Source organism: Solanum pennellii, chromosome 3, assembly GCF_001406875.1.
Source record: "Solanum pennellii chromosome 3, SPENNV200".
In the NCBI taxonomy this organism is placed as follows: Eukaryota; Viridiplantae; Streptophyta; class Magnoliopsida; order Solanales; family Solanaceae; genus Solanum; species Solanum pennellii.
This window is the reverse complement of record NC_028639.1, coordinates 3,837,884-3,858,035: the sequence shown is the minus strand read 5'-3', so window position 1 is coordinate 3,858,035 and position 20,152 is coordinate 3,837,884. Positions and strand designations below refer to the sequence as shown.

Sequence of the window (20,152 nt, the reverse complement as noted above, 5' to 3'; positions counted from 1 at the left end):
AAATATGCATCTTTTCAACTGTTAGTTAGAAGCGATGTCACATATAAACTATATGAATTCCAAATTCTAAGATAGAGATATCGATTGTTAACAATTGGATTCTAAATTAATTTTTGTGCATATTTAGTAAAATGATAATGCTTTTAAGGATTGTTGTTTTTTCTTTATATAATAATACTCTTATACTTTATCTTTAATTACTTGTCTACTTTTAGTTGTTTTTTTACCTGTTATATCTTAAATTGATTACTTTGAAGAAAAAAATAGGACTTTTTGAAAAAAATAGAAATTTTTAAAAATTTTAAGTTTTTAATTCATCAACTTCTTAATTAATAAGGATAAAATGATAAACTTGTTATAGCAATTATTTTTTTTTAATAAATGTGTCGATTAAAAAATGGACAAGTAATGAATGATGATTAAAACTATATTGCTTTAATAATGAAAACCTCTATGATCTAAAATTCGAGTCAAATGGTGTGTGTCCATATCCACTACTAACTTACGATTATAATTTAAAAATAACAGATCATATCAATTAAGTCTTATCACTTGTAAATAACTAATTATAAACAATCAAAAGTGAGAAATTAATAGATGCATTATCCTCAAACTTTAATTCTTTCTTCACATGTTGAACAATTTATTAAGTCTTCAAAGTAGACGTGTGATTTTCAACGACTTATAACAAGTGGTAGCTTTCTTTTTGTTTTTCGACTTGGTTGAGTTTTGAACGTAATTTGCTTATTCATGAAAAGGAGAAAATCCGCTAAATAGTTTAAGTAAATCGAGTATACATAGATCTTATTATTATCTTGTAACGATAGAAAAACTGTTACATCGTCAATAAAACACAACTCCCTACTATTATAAAGTAAGTACGCCTAGTAAAATTGAATTATCGTACGTACGCATCACGTAAATAACTAAAGAAATAAAAAGATCACGTAAAGGGGAGAAGATGAATATCAATTAATTATTATTATACATGTGTGAGGATGACAAAGACTATTGGAAAAAGATGTATGCCCAAATTCTTTGGCTCTATTCACAGATAAGTGCTTCAAACTGTGTGTTCCTTAATTCAATAGTATTATAAAATATTATTATTTTACATTGAAGATAAATAGATAAACTATATATATTCGTGTTGGGATCGGTGAGACAGCATTAATGTTTATTTTGATGTCAAAAATAAATCGAGACTCCGTTTCAAGCAAATTCAAAATTTAAAATTTATAAATTCTCACATTAATCATAAAATAATATAATAAGAGTAAACTAAGTTTTATTTATCATATTATAAACTTTTCATAAAAATACAGGATATATTTATACGTATAAAAATTATTAAATTCTCCTGAACTCGTAAAAATATGGTCTATATATAACTTAGTATTATATATCCACTCCCAAAGTGATAGATCTTTTTGACTTGGTTCCATTATTAAACAACCTTATCTCCTATTAATAGTATAGAAAAAAAAAAGGTTTTTTCCTACAAGTTGAGGCATTGGGCCACTCTCCCATATATAACGTCAATTGGGCCACTTATGGGATATCCCTTATTCACTACTTTTACTCAATCGATAGTGACTTTCTTCTTCAAGAAATTAAATCCTCATCGTAAAAGGTGAATATTATTGCGGAGACTTTTAGTTCGATCGAATTTAATAATTTTTAATTAAGTAATATATTTGTATTAAGAAGTTTATTAAATATGTCTAGATATTAAGTTTATAATCTAGTTGTTGACATTTCAAATCGTTGTTATAAAAGTCAGAACTCGTTAAATTAAAATTCTTACTTAGTCTATACAGTTGGACTAATATTATCTATTTTTTTTAGAATAATTGGAATCGTGTACTTCTCATATTTTAATAATTTGCACGTAGGAGACCTCTAGCCTACTTAGGTTTTGCTTCATAGTATTATTTAATTAGAATTGAAATAATAGTACTAACTAGGTATTTAATTAATGTTAAATCTTCCTTAAATACCTGCAGAATTCGAGACAAAATCAGGAATTATGGATTTGTACCATTGTGAATATTTAAGGTTTGAGTTGGGATTCGATGAAGTCCAAGAAATAGTACACATGTTACTATTTCATTCCTTTTTCGCAATTCCAGATAATTATACTTCAAAACTAAGAGACTTTGTATATGATATCAAAACAAGAAACACGAAATGAATAAATAAACAAATAATATATGGACGGACTCTTAAATTTGTCAGTAAATTTAATTTAAATGTTCGAATTATGACATATTTCAATTGAGCAATTAGACACCTTCAATTCATATTTTGTGAGATAAATATTTTCTGAGATAATTATTATGCATGTTCATTAGCGTCTATAGAGACGGGTCTATGATTTATAGAACATGGGTGCACGCAAAGTAAAAAAAAAAAGGAAAAACTTTTATCAAGCTAAATATGTCAATATCCATCAAGTGCACTATTTAGCCTTAGTGTATTATAGATGCCGTTGGATAAAAATATACCAACTGAAACATGCATGAAGTGATAAAAATATACGAACCGATTTGAGCGTATATTATGTAGATAAGTTAATTGCATAAAGTTTTTAAACATCAACTGAAACAATGCATGAAGTTTTACGGCTTATTGAGATTATTGCGTATAATTAAAAAAATGATATATTTTAAAAGATTAATCTTACTACGTGATGAACTCTTTATGACATAGAGCCCGTTTTTCAGCTGGCCCATACTATTTTTCCAGATATTGTAGTTTCAGTAGTTGTTGGGCTTATGACATAGAGCCCCTTTGGATTGCTTGTATTTTTTAAGTTTCAGAATATAAAAAACACTTTTTAAGTCTTAGAGCTTAATTTATGAGATAAAAATATACAAAATTAATCAATGCAAAACAGTTTTTAGGCCAAAATAAGTCAAAAACAATAAGTTGGAGTTAGTTGTCTTAAAATTACGTAGTTTATAGACTAGGTAGAACCATCCTATTAGAGATATATTTGTACTGTATATACTAATTCTACGTATACCTTTAAATAATTACATATTTTATCATTAATTAAGAATTTTTGTAATAATATATTGGGAAAAATACACATAGATTTGTATTTTTGCGGCAAGATACACTAAAATGGAGAGAGAGGGGCGAGACCATGTATCTCATAGAGTGTTCCACATGTATCTATGATACTATACATATATATATATATAGGAGAGTGACAAACAAATTTTGTTGTTTTTCCATATAAATGTGAATCTACATGGATACAATATATCAAGAACAAATTACACATACATAGATGTATCTAAATGCACCAAAATTTGGTAAGATACAAAATATTATAAACTAGGATGTATATACGCAATTAATTCTAAAGTAGTGAAATTTCGATAAGTTTCCAAAAACTACTCTAAATTTTGTATCTCATTAAAATTTAAAAGCTAAAAGCTAAAAGCCCATCCCAGATGGGCTCTTAATCACGAGCTGACTTTAACATCTCTTATACACATGGCTGAGTTGGGCCTGATATGAACAAGTCCATATTTTTACAAAGATATGCATGTTCCTAATTATAATGCAGATTTTAGATATTGCCTTTTCAAATTTTCAATTTAATTTATAGAGTATTTTGCACAAAGATATATATGCATAACAATACGTTATAACACTCGTATCTTTTGCTGCGATTCATGTGAGGACGTTTTTTTAAATTTCAAAAATTCTACGGGAGAAACAAATTAGTAAGTTATATTTTGTACGGTAAACACAACATATTAGGGTCTTAAACACATTATTTATGTGATTTTTCCTATTATAAACTCCTATTGTGGACGGGGGAAGAAAAAATAGAAGTATTGAAGTTCTATGTCACGTGGCAAATCAGGAGCATATTTAGGTTTAGTTAGTCAAGTAACGAGGTGTTTTAAGGCCGTTAAAAGTTTAGATACGAACGCCAAAGTTTAGAAGGGGTTTTAGTACTTCTCTCTAAATATTATAATGCAAAAATTCTAATAATTTTATTTTATTTTGTTATGAGACATAAATTTAAGACTAGCACAAAATAAGAATACAAGAGCTAATTCCCCATTAAAATTTTGTTGAATGAGTTTCACGTTGTTCCTTAATGTGGGGTGTACATAATAAAATGTTTGCATAAATATATGTTGGCCTTTGAGACATCCGAATTAAATGATTAATAGTGATAATATAGATCTAAATCGTTGGCAAGTATAATATAAGGAACTTAAAATTTATATTTCAATACTGAACGATAAGAAAATAATAAATATAAAATATCACTTATACAACTTATTTTTTCTATTTCTTTAATAGAAGTCTGACAATCAAATAACCATTTTTCTCTATATCATATATACCCTTAATTAATCTTCATAATTTGTGTTAAAATAATTATATTTGGATGTTAGGTCCAATTGTTTACTAGCATAGCATGTGAGGTGCTTAAATTTTGGAACCATATTATAGTGGTTAGATTACCCAAATGTAGAATGAGGGATTCCTTGATGTATCATGAGTTGTCAAAGAAATTAGTTGAAGATGAACCAATAACAAAATGCAAGTGACACCTTGTTTTCTAGTTACTACAAATAAACCAATAATCATTCACTATTTTATATTTTATAATGATAGCGGGAATGTTGAATCGATTTGCGTATATCTTGTCAATTACAATAAACACATAATGTACATATATCCTATTGAAAAATCAACAATTCATACATTTCAAATATGAAATTGGACAAAATTGTGCGTGATTTGGTAAACATAACGAAATTATCATCATTCCCAACATATGTATCAGATAATTCGATCTATCAAAATTTAGACAAATAAAAAGTTTGAACGTAATATTTCTATGTTAATAAACTCTAATATTCCATAATATTTACTCATTTCGTTTACAACTAAATCACCCTTGTATTGTGCATTTTCCATGTTTTTATTCGAATTTGTATAGCATGAGAGCTGACTTAGGCATAGCATAATTTATTATATCTAAATTTCATTCACTGACAATATTAAGATTTTTAATTGCATACTATATTTCTGTAATCATCTTTTAAGGAATTTTATTTTAGTCATAGCTCATTTAAAATTTTAATAGGTCAAATTTAAACCTATTTCACCTCATCAGTTTCTTTTATCATCTTTAAAAACTATAATTTCCCAATAAAATCGATAACAATATTTAATCAGTTCCTCTATATATTTTTTGAAAGTTCCCAGACTCAATATTTGAATATTAAAAACTACACGTAGTTTGATCATAATATTCTATTTTTTGTTTAATAATGCTGTTTCAATTTGAGTATTGTGGTGTAGAATTGAATATTTAAGTCTTTTTAAACGTTGTGGTTTTTTTTTTAAAAAAAAAAATAATCTAATTGTGGTTTGAATACTTTTTTTTTTGTTAATAGAAACACTACAGTTTTGAATTAAATATAATATATCTAAAACTGAATATTGTCATCTTGAATTGAATATTGTAGTTTGTTCTAATATGGATTTAGAAAATTAATTTCCAAAACGAATCGAGAAAGTGGAGTAATGATGGCATAGGTTACATTCATCTATTTTTAGGGAATCAGTTATTATTTAATGCTAAAGTTTAGAAATATTATTACTCAATACTTAAATCATGCTACCATAGTTTTTCTATTTTTAAAAAATACGCTAGATATAGGATGTGAACATTTGTAAGATTCTCTATGTAATAATTACTACGTACGTGAAAAAGTTGTATGATGATATTTGCTTAAACTACTCTAATTGTTTCACAAGAGTAGTAAAGTTATCTTCGTATAATTTATTACACTTGCGTCAAATTGTATGATGATATTTACTTAAACTACCCTAATCATTTCTCAATAGTAATAAAGTTTCTCAATAGTAGTAAAGTTATCTTCATATAATTTATTTCACTTTTGTCTGCCAGAGTGCGACTCAAATCTAAGCAAGGTGAAGAAGCAAATGGATCATAGAAGTATAAAAAACCTCAAGGTGAAACCTAGACATTGGAAACAGAAAGTAAAAAAAAAACACCTTAGACTAATCATTAGATCTAGATATGAAGAAGGTGTTTATTTTAATGGTTAAACTAAACACATGGTCATCATTTTCCTTTTTTCCAACAACCTTCTATCATTTGGATGTGTTAGTTAATCAATTATAAGAAATCCAACTAGTTCATGTTCCCTTTTGTCACTTTGCACCCTTCACAACAAGCAAGGAATAAAGATCAATCATCAAAAATCTATGTTTTCTAGCTTAGCTTAACTTTAACAAAGTAAAAAAGATAGATAGATATACTTTAATTGAGCAAAATGCAAATGTTTTTTTAATTTTTGGCTACTCATATTTCAAAGTATCAACATTCTACATATGAATGCCTCCTATTATATCATGGCTTATCAACAAGACAAAAAATTACAATTTGTAAATTGGTGATATAGCATGATGGAACCTTATGTAGTGACTCCCAATTATTGATGATCATATGAAACAGGGGAATCTACATACAAAAAAAAGAATTGGAGAATAGGTACCAACCAAACCAACTTGTGGAAACAAGAAATTTCACACCCAAACAGTCCCTTAAAACTAATAAGCAAAGATAAAACTTTTTTTTCCTTCTACCAAGACTTACTATTTCAAAGCAAATCCCAATTGAATCGAGGTTGAGCATAGGAAGCATGATTGTTATTATTACTTGGCGTCGTGGTTGAGTCATGATCCAGTAATGGCCCTGGTGCGGGATCAAATGTTTCCCACTGTGTAGTTATGACAACAGAACCCGAGGCTGAGTGCCTGGATGGCTCCTGATGTTTCGCTTGTGTAGGCGAATTGGCGAATGAATGCCTGCTGCCATTCTGGTTTTGAACAGGGGATGATGCTTGATCGTTGGAGTACCTACGGTGATGCTGTTGAGGAGATGGGGAGGATTCTTGTTTCGGAATATGGTTCCCGTTTCTTGATGGTGCTGAATTTTTCATCTTCAACACATCTAGTGTTTCAACATATTTTTGCACTCTTTTCACCTGTGCAATAACAGATATACTATATTTTAGTCCCATCTCTAAAGCAACGAATCGCTCTGCTAGTGCACAAAATTACCTGCATTTTCCTCTGCAATTTAACATCACCTTCAGCTACAATTCCATCCAATTTAAGCAATTGATTCATCAATAACTCAATCACTTTAACCAAATCCTTCTCTACAACTTTCGCACCTTTTGAAATTATCGATTCGAACGCAGACACCTAACCAATCCAAACATAAATATAAGCTTTACGCGAATATCTTATCTATCCCTAAGCCTAAACCAATAAAATGAATATATACGCCGACAATACAAAGAATTGAATTTTTACCTGTCCAGCAAGCCTATCGACTTCAAAACTGATGTCTGCTATAGTTTTAGCAGCCTTCTCCATCTTAGCATTCTTTCTCAACTCAAGGTACCGTTTCTCTTGGCAAAGTGGATCTTCAACTACAACAATCTTCGACTTATCCTTAACACCAGAAATATCAAGGAAAGCATTGTTGTCTCTTTCTTTGTCTTTGTATAATAACTTCTGATCTTGGTGGTGCAGCCCTGTCGGCCCCGTTAACATCTTCTTCAATTCCCCTTCAATTCCATAACAATAACAATAAATTCAACTATGAAAAGGAAAAAAAAGAACTTCTTTATCTTTTTTTTGGGTTTGACTTACCAAAAGTTGCTTGAGGACTGATATTGATTTCATGGTAAATTGACCCATACTTAACCCGGACCCGAATCGGAGGTGGAGGAGGACGGTTTTCCGCATCCGGGTTACGCTTCTGAACCAACATTCCACCGGGTCGGACTTCCCATTTGTTGTCGGCAGCAGCACGGTCTCTACCGGCGGCGGAATTATCGTTCATCATCGGTGGCATAGCGGTGGTTTTGGTCTTCATTCGCATCATTTTTTTATTTTTTTTTTGGTAATGGTAATACAGAGGATTATTACGAAGAAATTAAATTTTAAAAATATTTGCTGACGTTGAATTTTTCAGAAATTAGATCAAACCATTGACTTCACAGTACATATCCATTTATCTTTTCCCAAATCCAAAACCAGTTAGAAAAACAGAGTTTTAAGCATTAAGAGGAACGCCACGCGTGAAGAAAAGAAAGGAACAGCAAAACACCAGACGCACTGCTGCCAAACTTTCCAGCTATTATCACTTGTCTATTAACCGAAAGAATAAAAGAAATAACCGGAGAATCAAGAAAACTCTGTCGGCGACCCGCCGATAAATGCAGTAGAAAAAGTAGACAAAACAAAAATGGTAGATCTCGTTAAAGAATCAAATGGATAAGCACCAAAAGTGAAACTATCGGTACAAAAAAATCGCAAAATAAACCGATTTATCCGATTGAAAAAATTGATAACAATGAATTTTAGTATCAATGTTGAAAACTTGAAATAGATCAGAAACAAAAAAAAAACTAATATTTTTCTCTCTTTTGATTGGTTTTTTTTTTTTTTGTGTGTGTGTGGAGAAGGCTGGAAGAAGATGGGGGACAGAGAGAGATGGAAAAAATACGATACTACAAAAATGTATAAATAAATGAATGGACAGCAAATAGAAGAAAATAGGTGAGAACTCTACTGCACATTTACATTATATAATAATAATAATAATAATAATAATAATAATAATAATTATAATAATAATACTATAAAAAAGAATTGAACTTTGGTAGTCTATTTAATTATTGGTAGGGCATCACTTTATATGTATATTTCTAGAGTAAGTCATGACAAATATATAAGGAAAAAAAAGGAAGGCAGACAGAGAAGCTGCCAAAAGCCTTGTGTTTAAAGTCTATCGAAAAATTACCATGTTTGATATAAAATACAATCTAGAAAACTAAGCAACATATTTAAGATTTTACCTAATTTACATGACCAAAAAAAAAAAATTGTCAAAAATAAAATTTTTAAACAGTTGGAAAATCCCTTTCATCAACATAGGTTTTTGAGGTTTAGTTCAAGCGTCGCTTTTTTTTTTTTATATATATATTTTATCAGAATAATCGAAAAAAAATTATTTTAGTAACTGCGGACAAGGTGAATAGTTTGGTCAACTTCATTGAACCGATTTTGCTAAAATATTTAAACAATTTCCTATTTTAACTACTCTAAAGGGAAATTAATCACTTGGGTATTAATTAATTCTACTTACCTTTTCTTTTACAAAAAAAAATTAAGTTGGTCTACAGTTTTATTTATTCCTTTACTAAATTTAAAATAAATGCATTATTTAAAGAGCTTTGAATTTGACCATAAAAAATCACCAACATGGCAACCAGCTTTTTGGCACAGTATAATTTTTTGTCAATTAGTCCATGTGTGAGGCAGACTTTTTCTTCAAATAATATACTACAATCAATTATTCCCCAATCTTTTTTATTTAAAATTTTAAGATACTATAAGTAAATTTTAACAAAAGAAAAATTTACCTAAAAGAATAAAAAGTAGTCTAAATGGGGTAATGTTTTTGTTTTTTAGTCAGTTAAATTTATAATTTATGTATTTTTAGCAGCCTTCATGTCTAGTCTCCAAAAGTTAATGTACTAGGGACCCAATTGTCATTCAGACTGAAAAGATAATACTTAAGTATGCGTTTAACCTTTATATACTACTTCCCTCTTTTAAAAAAAATATTCCAAGACTATAATTAATCAATATAAATTAATTAATCAATATAAATCATTGTGATAAATTAATTATATTGTTTTAAGAAGCATATTAAGTTTAAAAAGAATAAGAAAAGAAAGAAAGTACTAACTGAGACAAGATTTTTACATTTTTAGAATACTTTAAAAAATAATAATCACAAGTATACATACTAGTAAAGGTTTATAATAGACGAAACGTACTAATATTGCAAAATTTCTTTATTTTATAGGTATATACATACACACAAGTTAAATTTAAGATTTATTTTTTTTAGAAAGAAAAAAACTATATTCTTAATTGAGGTACTACGTCAACGTACCATTGCCAACCATACAAAACAATAACGCCTACGATACAGGGGCGGAGCCAGTTAAGAGCTCGAATTTTATTTTATTCGAACTACTTTGAGAAAAAATTATATTATTTAATACGTACTATATATACTAAAAATTGTATGCCTTCTTTTAGTAAATATATTTATTTTTCATATTTTAAATGATATATTTTTATTTAATTACATGTGTCAATTTATTTGGACGATGAAAACCCGACAAGCAATCAACGGTGACTGTATCTTTAACATTACCTCTCTTGGAAGCCATGCCAAATCTCCACCGACACTATTTGGACGGCTGGATGAGCGCAGCTTTTGCTATCAATTCCACATGTCAATTTTTTGACCGTTGATATGATTCCCACGTGGTCCTCTATTTTTCTGTGTGAATACCGTGGTCCGATGGTGACGGTACAACCCACTTGTGTATAAAAAGGTCAATGTGTAGGGGCCGGTCGTTATTTGCTTTCTCTGTTGACTAATTTGTTTATTTATTTATTATTATTAGTAGTAGTATTAGTATTGTTATGGTCATGGAGTATTTTATTTTCATAATTAATATTTTTTTGAAGATAAAAATAATTAATTAATATTCGCTTCGTCCACACTTTATTGTCATGATTTTTATTTTTAGAGTCAAACTATAAGGAGTTTGACTAACATTTTCAGATATATTTTTTTATCATATTGATATGTAAAAATTTGTAATTTATACTACGTTTAACATATAGTTTTTTGAATATCTAAATTTTTGTTTAAATATCAAATTTTGAAAGTTAGTGAAATTGATTTGAAAAGCGTAACATGACAAATAAAAATGAACGAACAGAATAATAATTTGTTTTATTTGATATTTAAAACATGGTCAAATACAAACAGCTAACAAAAAAACTTTCCAAATAATTTAGTCAAAGTGCTCACTCTTTCGAAGCAATTTTCATTAAAGTACATTATTTCTCAAGAATCTACCAACAACAAATTTAGGTAAATTGAGCTAATGAATTTCAAACATTAAATACCTAAAACGAAAGACATCGTATGAATTTTGTATGATTCTTTTAAATAAAATAAAACAAATAGATTCAAAAATTGCTTAAAATGTAGTGAAGTAATTTTTAATTTGGTAGTTTAAAACATACTAAAAATACTACCATGATCATCACTCTATAAATGGTATTGATGTCAAACAAAATTAAGACAAAATAAGTAGCATATTATTTCATCAATTAACTAATTAAGTATTATTAGGGTTCCCTAGCTTCTCTTGTGGGCAAGCAGGAATATATATTATTTTGGAGTTTGTCTATGATTAAATTAATTTTTTAAAAAGAGACAGTGTACCGACACTTTGAATTATTTTAATTGAGTGAATAAAGTAGTTATAGTTTATTTATTTGGTAGAACGTACGTAGCAGTGGTTTCGTAGAAATTCAGTGGGATTAAAGTTTGAATTTTAATTTATCCAACTTCAAAATTTTGTGATGTTGATATTTTACCTTCTTACGTCGACAAGTGACAACTTGCCAATAGTTTATGTTTGCATATATGGTGGATGTTACCTCATTTTTACTTCCTCCTAATATTGGTAAATATTATATTTGATTTATCATGATTTATATGATTTAGTTTAATTGGATACAGAATTTAAAAAAGAAAGAAATTTTTTGAAATTTGTGATTTAAAATAGTGATAATATATGTGTAGTTATAAATCATATCAATGATATCGGCAAAAGTAAAATGAATATTTTGAAATTAATTTTTGTTGTTGTTTTCCATCCAGTGTTTGGAGCCCACATTAGAGGTCCGATTAAATTCGAATAGCGCTCTGCAAGACCTATTTGAGAGTTGCACTCCCAACATGATTTTTCCATACTCCGGGCTCGAACTCGAGACATCCTAAGTAAGGGTGTAACACTTCCACCAATGTATCACAATCCATGTTTGTAAATTAAATTATTACTAAATATATTATATGTCATTCTTTTTGTAATTGACTGATTAGAGTAATGCCATCTTGTTTATCTATCACCCATCTTTCTCCTTTTATATATATATATATATATGAAGGGCATAGATTAGGATTGTTTGTCGGAAAATTTGAGTAGGTACAAATTAAGTTATATTTGTAAACATGGAATTAAAGACAAGTAAATTAAATTTGATTAAATATATTTTTCTTTTTGGCTTGATGGGAATAACCAAAATTAAACAAATCAAATAATATCACGTGAATAAAAACTAATTTTAGGTTAAAGTTGATTTGTGCCTAATATAAATTATTACCCAAGGTTAGGAAGTACGTACTAGTGTCTTCACTTGATATCCTTACCTATATATTAGTAGTTATAGTATTATTTTTTTAGTTTCTTGTTTATCGTATTAGCAGTTGTAGTTACTAATGATCACATGAATGTTTTGTTATGCTTTCACTTTTACTAGTGTATTTCTTTTTTCATGATTGTTTTGAACTATTTTTTTTTAAATCAATGATTTATTATAAATAAATTTTTTTATCTTTTAGGTAAGAAAAAAATTTACGTACGTACTCTATTCTCCCTAATCCCCTTTTATGGAACTATACTCGAGATATATGTTTTATTTGTCATCGGCAAAATTGGCAAAACTTAATGGTAAAAAGACTTCAACTTGTTAATACATGATTTAAATCTAAAGCAAAATTACGTTACTTTATCGAGGCTGTAATTGGAACAGACGCATAAAGAGAAATATACATGGAGACAGAACGAAAATATTCTTTCACAAACTACTCTTAATGTTGTTAGCAACAGTCGTTCGCATAAACATAAGACTCAATATATCAGAGTGTTCCCATGATTTATGAAAAGACTTCTCATTCTCACTGCTCTTATTAGTAATGGCAGTAGGTTTGTCATTGAGCAAAGCCAAGTCAAGATCTATCACACCTAAGTGAAACCACACTTGTTCATGTCATTCAAAGAAGTTCAATCCATTGAACACAGTAACAAAAGAAACATGTGAATGAAGATGAATAACTGCAAATAGATACACGCTCACTTATAAAAATAATGTGAATTCAGTAAAACGATAAAAGTACATCGTAATTATCTTTTAGGTAGATACTACGACACACTATCATAATTTAAATGTCATTTTTTAAATCTTTAATATGCAATTAAATAATTTTGACCAACATATACGACATCTTTGAAAATACAATATATGTTTGATTGAAAATATTAATTTACCTCATAATTTTCACTATTCGTAGAATGATATATTTACCTTTGGATAAAAAATTTTAAGTTCTACCAATAAAGAAAGTCAATTTATCTATTTATTTTTCAATATATGCATTTAATTAACCTTCATAGATAAATGACAATTTTATGCGTGCATATTTTTCTTAACCGTACTAGTTTGACTACTTTGATGACTAACAAACTATATAAATACAAATGCGTACATAATTCTCATAATCTTTTGTGTATGTGAATAATTTTAAACATTTTAGTTTGACGACTTTGATGACTAACAAACTATAGAAACATAATACATGCATCAAGTGATCATAAACATATACGTATAGACTTAATTTTCTCTAGTTCGTCTACATTGTTGGCTAACTTAATTGTACATCAATCAAATCCAACGATATTCCTAATTATTAAACAACTTGATCATATTTTTATCTCCGAAAATCCATTGACATGGTATTTGGGTTCAAAAAACTTATGTGATACGTCAAAAAATTAATTTCATTTTTAGATGTTTTTATTTAACTTAATTATTTATATTCATATAATATCAATGACTTGTTATAGATCAAATTCCTTTTATATCTATAACTTATTATAGATAAAAATTTTAAATTAAACAAAAAGCTTTTTTCTTAAATTTTTATTATTATGAAAGGAAAATCACTTAAAATAGAACGTAGTAGAAGCAATAATCTTTATGTGGAAATTAAATGCAAATAATGGGGCAATTGAGCAGTTTTTTCAGGTTCTTAATTAAAACCTCTAAATAGAGTTATGATTTATTTTGGAAATCATAGTTGCGTACGTTAAACTCAAAAGTCCAAACTTTAATCCATTCTTATAACGGGTGATAATAATCGACTAGACATGGCAACCACCAGGCTTAACACACAGTGGCGTGAAATTAGAAATTTTATTAAGCATTTTGAAATTTAATATATACGTATGAAAAAATATTTGTTGACTGATATACTTTATAAAGATATTTATATGCATAATATAAATAGAGTTTTTAACGAAAGATGTTCGATGGACCATATAGGGCTAGCCACTGTCAACATACAATCATATACGATATTATAATTATATTTATTCAATTTACACCTAATAATTCTGTGAAACTTTTGTCCTAAATAAGAGGTTGCTATTTTTCTTCATAATAAATGATGAGTACGGACTTTGCTTGATAGTTATTACATAGTGTTTTATATATTGTATTGTTTTTGTGTTGTATAATGTTATGTTATATTATTTTAATTAATATTAAATAAGTTCTATTATTTTTTTATCATTTTTTTTGTATAATGTCACATGTAATAATTTGAAGAATAATAAAAAGTAGAGTATAGAATATAGCTACTTTTAAAAAATAGGATTAAACATAAAATAAAATTATTAAATAATAAGTAAAGATAAAATGAGAAGAAAAAATTAAGGTTTCGACACAATCACATTAAATTGATTGTTATATAAAAATAGGATTTTTTTTTGTTTTATAATAATAAATTTAAAAATACGATAAAATAAAATTTAAATAGCAATCAAAATCGATATTATATTTAAATGAAGGGAGAAGGGTAAAAAATAACCCCTCAACTTTCATTTATTAGTTGATTTTACTTGTTAAAATAAAATTGTTCTTACCCTTGCTGACCACAAACTTATTGCTCATGCCCCTCAATTGGAGAGTTAATACCTCAGATGGTCACTCAACTATGCACTATTCTCTCAGAAAGTCACTCAACTTTCAATTTTCACTCAAAAGTCACTCAACTATGCACTTCTTTCTCAGCAAGTCACTCAACTTTGAATTTTAACTCAAAAGTCACTCAACTATTCACTCTTTCCTCAGAAAGTCACTCAATCTATTAAATTATTTTTTAATTAAAATTTATTGATATTAATTATTTATATAACAAACCAAAAATTTTAAAAAATAAATTAAATCATTTAGTGATCCACCCACCTAACCCGACCCATTAAAAAATATGATATGACCCATTTTATTTTATCTTTAATCCTAAATTAATCTCTCTCTTTAAACCTTGAATTAGGATTAAAGACAAAATAAAATGGGTCATATCATGCTTTTTAATGGGTCGGGTTACGGGGGTGGATCACTAAATGGTTTAAATAGTATTTTTATTTTTAAAATTTTTTGATTTGTTATATAAATAATTAATATCAATAAATTTTAGTTAAAAAAATAATTTAATAGATTGAGTGACTTTCTGAGGAAAGAGTGGACAGTTGAGTGATTTTTGAGTTAAAATTCAAAGTTGAGTGACTTTCTGAGAAAGAAGTGCATAGTTGAGTGACTTTTGAGTGAAAATTGAAAGTTAAATGACTTTATGAGAGAAGAGTGCATAGTTGAGTGAGCATATGAGATATTAACTCTCAATTGGATGGAAAGTCTCAAATCAACTAAAATTATTCAATTTCAATTGAAGTGAATTATTTTTTCTTTTAATTCGATCAAACTCGTTAAACCAAATAAATTCTATTAAATTAAGACCCAAACTCACTTCTCTAATCTTTTTCATCTCCTTCCACCATCGAAACATTTGATGCTGAAATCATCGGACGCACTTTGCTCAATTTTACTTTTTTATGGAACAATCTCCCCATTTCATTTTTAATAGGGAAACTAATTTTTTTTATTAAAAAAAAATATCACCAATATATAAAATACTCTGATATGCAGATATTCTTCGTTATACTTTTGGGAAAGCCGTTAAAAAATTAAAGCATATATACCTTTATAATAACAGACATGCACGTGTCACAATCATATCCACTGACCCGATGTTTATTAAATATAAGATTGACGGACAAGATTGCGCCACGTGTTCCCATATAATCTTCCGTTAACGTGAATGACGTATATACTTTAGTTTTTATACGACGAAAACATTAATATCCCAAAAATATGATAAAGGATATCTATATATCATTTGCGATAATTCAAAATATATTTATCATAAAATTGCCCTACTTCGAAAATTAAGTTTTGACAAGAAAATGAAAAAACCAAGTAATTTCAACATCTGATTTCAAAATTGAAACAACCACTAAGTCAAAGATGGAAGAAATCATTTTTTTTTTAAAGATGGAAGGAATCATTAAAAAGCTTGAACTAGTAAGTGCACCGCCACCAAAACCTCGAGATCCACCATGAAGTGTTTCAATGGAGGAACAGATGAGTAAGATCAGAGAGATGGGTTTAAAGTTTTAGGGCCCGTTTGGTCATAGATTTTCCAAATAATATTTGAAAATTTTTTGTAAATAGTGTTTATTCATACAATTTGTTATTATTTGATAAATATTTCAAATTCTCAAATACTAGTTTTTTCTAGTATTTTTAAGTCAAATTTTATTATTTGAGATTTTTTAAAAATTAAAATTTTACCCCTAGTTTTTATTTTTTACAAAAATAGTCTCTATTTGTTTGTGTTGTATTACATAATTTTTTATGTGAACACTAAATAATAATGAAAATCAGGGGCAGCTTAACGTAATTGGGGGCCTAAAGTGAAATTTCAATTCGCGACCTATAATATAAATAAATTTTATATACGTATTTATTCAAAATTTATTTTTCTTACACTATTTAGATGAAAACTATCAGTATGTAATATTATTTTTTCAGTTATTAGTTTTCGTTGAGATTTTTTCAACTCAACACTAAAAAACGTCATTTTAGTGAGACAATTATTATATGTATTGTTAACATAATGCTATAAGTAATTAGTCGACACATATTAAATAAAGATAAGAGTTTGAATCATAGAATTTGACTCAAGAAGTTCATCATTTGATATACCTCATTTTAATATACTTGTAGTAATGCTTGAAACTAAAATATAAAAAGAAACAAAAAAGAATTTCTAATTCACTTTTTTCAACACTTTTCACTATTAATTCTTATTTTTAGAAAGTACAAAGGAGGTTAAAGAAGATAAAATAATATATTTTTAAAAATTATACTTTTTATCATAAATAACCAATTTTTCTATTAAATTTTCAACACATAATTTATTCTTGACAAAAAATTGAGGCCTCCGAAATTTGGGGGCCTAAGGCAAAGGCCTTATTAACAGAGAGCCGGCCTTGGATGAAATATTCAGAAAATATTTAATGGTGATATGATTATTGATAAAAATAATGAACAATAGGCTCAATGTAACAAAGTCATGTATTTTGTCTACTTCACGATGTATGGAATGATACTTGTTGCACTCACTCCAAACTACCACATTGCTCTAGTGTCATGGACTTGCAAAGAACATCCAGTTGACTTATAATACAAACTTATAGTTAGTTTTGATAATTTTTAAAACTTATGGTTATAAATCATATTTTTCTACAAAAGTAAAATATATTTGTCAAATACTATGACCAACACATGGTGAAATTTCACCTAGAATTTTCACTCAATGATATTTGTCAAGAATATTTGGAAACTATGACCAAACGCCAGTTTAATTTGGTATAAATTAATTTGTTCGAGTGGGTTAGGTTCCGACTAAAAGAGAAACATGTCATTTTAATTTAACTTGGATTAATTTTGATTGATTTGGAGTTTTCTATTCAATTGAAGGGTACGAGTGTTAAGTTTGTAGACTGCGTGACTAAAAACAAATTTATTTTAACGACAAGAATAAAGTCAACTAATAAATAAAAGTTAAAGGGATATTTTTGAATCTTTGCCCTTAAATGAATCCAATACAATGAAATACCACCATACAATTAGCAAGGTATTAGTTTTCCATCTTATTACATATATGTTATAAACTCTGTTGGTGCGAGCTTACGTATAGGGTGTATTTGGTACGAAGAAGAATAATTTTCTAAAATTTTTCTCATATTTTGTTGTCTTAAATATTTTCTAAATCAACTTATTTTCCTCAAATTTAATGAAAATGACTTCTCTTCAAATTAAAGAAAATATTTTTCAAAAGTCTTTTTCAACCTCAAATTACAACTTTTTTTCTTACTCCACTCCGTACCTACTCCACTCCGTACCTGACCCTCCCCATTAAAAAAAAAGAAATTAAAAAATCAATTTAGTTTGTCCTTATCTTGGCCCCTACCCCCAAACTAGCCACTCTCCCAAAAAAAAAAATTAATAGCTTAAAATTTTATTTTTGAAAAATAGCTCAAATTTTAAAATTCTTAGTTATTTTACCCCCTTGAATTCTAGTATGCCACACATCAATATGATCAGTATCATTATTTTGTAGCTTTCATTTTCTCAATGTTAGAGTTATTGACTGATCAACACTGTGCACCATATAACCTAGTACGTAGGTTTAACCATTATCATATAAAACTTGTCTTTTTACGGCATCTTCTTATACACAAGATTATAAATGCAGACCTTCATTTTATCTACTATACATTAATATGATGTATGACATAATCATAGTCAATCTTCCATTTTTTGTGATAGTAGACTTAAAATACTTGAAATTATCTCTCGTTTGGATGGTATGTGTATCGAGTCTCACTTTCATGTAGGGACAGACCCACTCTATGTCTAGGGGTATCACCCGACACTGCTTCGTCAAAAATTCTTAATATTATATATATATATATAATCTGAAAAATAAAATAAAAATTACTAATAAAATAAATTAAATGATACTTCCTAACCAACTGTGTTGCTTGGCTTGCTGGTTTGACATTTGGCTAGAGTGCGGTAATTGTCCTAGCTGCCTGAGTTCAATTCCTAATAAAAAAGCTGGACCAGTTGAACTAGAATATAGTTTCTCTGATATTTTAGTAATTCATGATTTGTTCGAAATGAAATTAAACAGAATAATAAGTTATAAAGTTAAAACTTAGTCATCTAGATTGTTGTTATTTGTTAGTAAATTTTAAACAATTTTATTAATATAGTGTTATCATATCAATTATGTCTTTATTTATTATTATATATTGACACCATTTACAAAAAAATTTACGTACGTCACTGCTTTCATGTTATCCTCATGTGTCATGTCACAAAACTTGCACTATACTACATCAAAAATGATCTTTAGCTGCAATAAATTAATGACAATAACTGAATTGCCTCTACGTATGTTTTCTTAGTGATAACTGACAATTAACACTCATTAATTTGCAAATGTCCATAAAGCCTAGAACGATTTCAATGACAATCAACTAATGTCGGCAAAGGGTTTCACACTCTTTTTATGTGCATATTTATTGTCACTAAAAGTTATTTTTATCGTAGTACTTCAAGCTTATTTTTATTGCATTAGTTTAACTCTAAATCTTATCAATCAAAATTGTATCATACACAAATAACATATGTTATGACACTTTTCTTTGAATTTGTCTTGTCAAAGTATATGTATCACTGAGGCAAATCCTCACAATAAATATGATGAGGAAATTAAATAGACAGTAAAAGTTCATCCTAGGAAGAAAAGAAATTCTAAAGTATAGAATCGATCTTTTTGGGGACAAACTGAAAGTTAATATAATCAACTAATTAGGTAAGGGTGATGTTGTATCCACATTTGAGTCTTGGTCAAACTCTTTCTTGAAAAGAAAATAAAATGTTGTAATTACGTGCAAAATAATATGAAATCCTTGTATGTGGACATAATATAACCAAATTAGAGATTGCAAATATAAAATTTAACCTATGATCAAACTCGCATATGCACTACAGCTATACATTTTTACATCTTTTCCAATTTCAAGTGTTATTATTATAAGTTTTACAGATTTAGAAAAACTGCAAGTCAACTAATTATAATCATAATAACGCATCAAAAGATCATGATTATATATATATACACACACACACACATTTATATATATATATATAT

General features: G+C 27.9%; 1 protein-coding gene across 1 annotated transcript; it reads right to left on the bottom strand.

Moving 5' to 3' along the window:
• Positions 1 to 6,330: 6,330 nt before the first annotated feature.
• LOC107014932 (BAG family molecular chaperone regulator 1) lies at positions 6,331 to 8,652 on the bottom strand. Its single transcript, XM_015215057.2, has 4 exons — positions 7,735 to 8,652; positions 7,393 to 7,649; positions 7,135 to 7,281; positions 6,331 to 7,058 (listed from the first exon to the last, which is right to left on the bottom strand). The coding sequence occupies exons 1-4, from the start codon at positions 7,967 to 7,969 to the stop codon at positions 6,672 to 6,674; spliced, it is 1,026 nt and encodes a 341-aa protein (XP_015070543.1). The 5' UTR covers positions 7,970 to 8,652; the 3' UTR covers positions 6,331 to 6,671.
• Between the last annotated feature and the right edge of the window lie 11,500 nt (positions 8,653 to 20,152).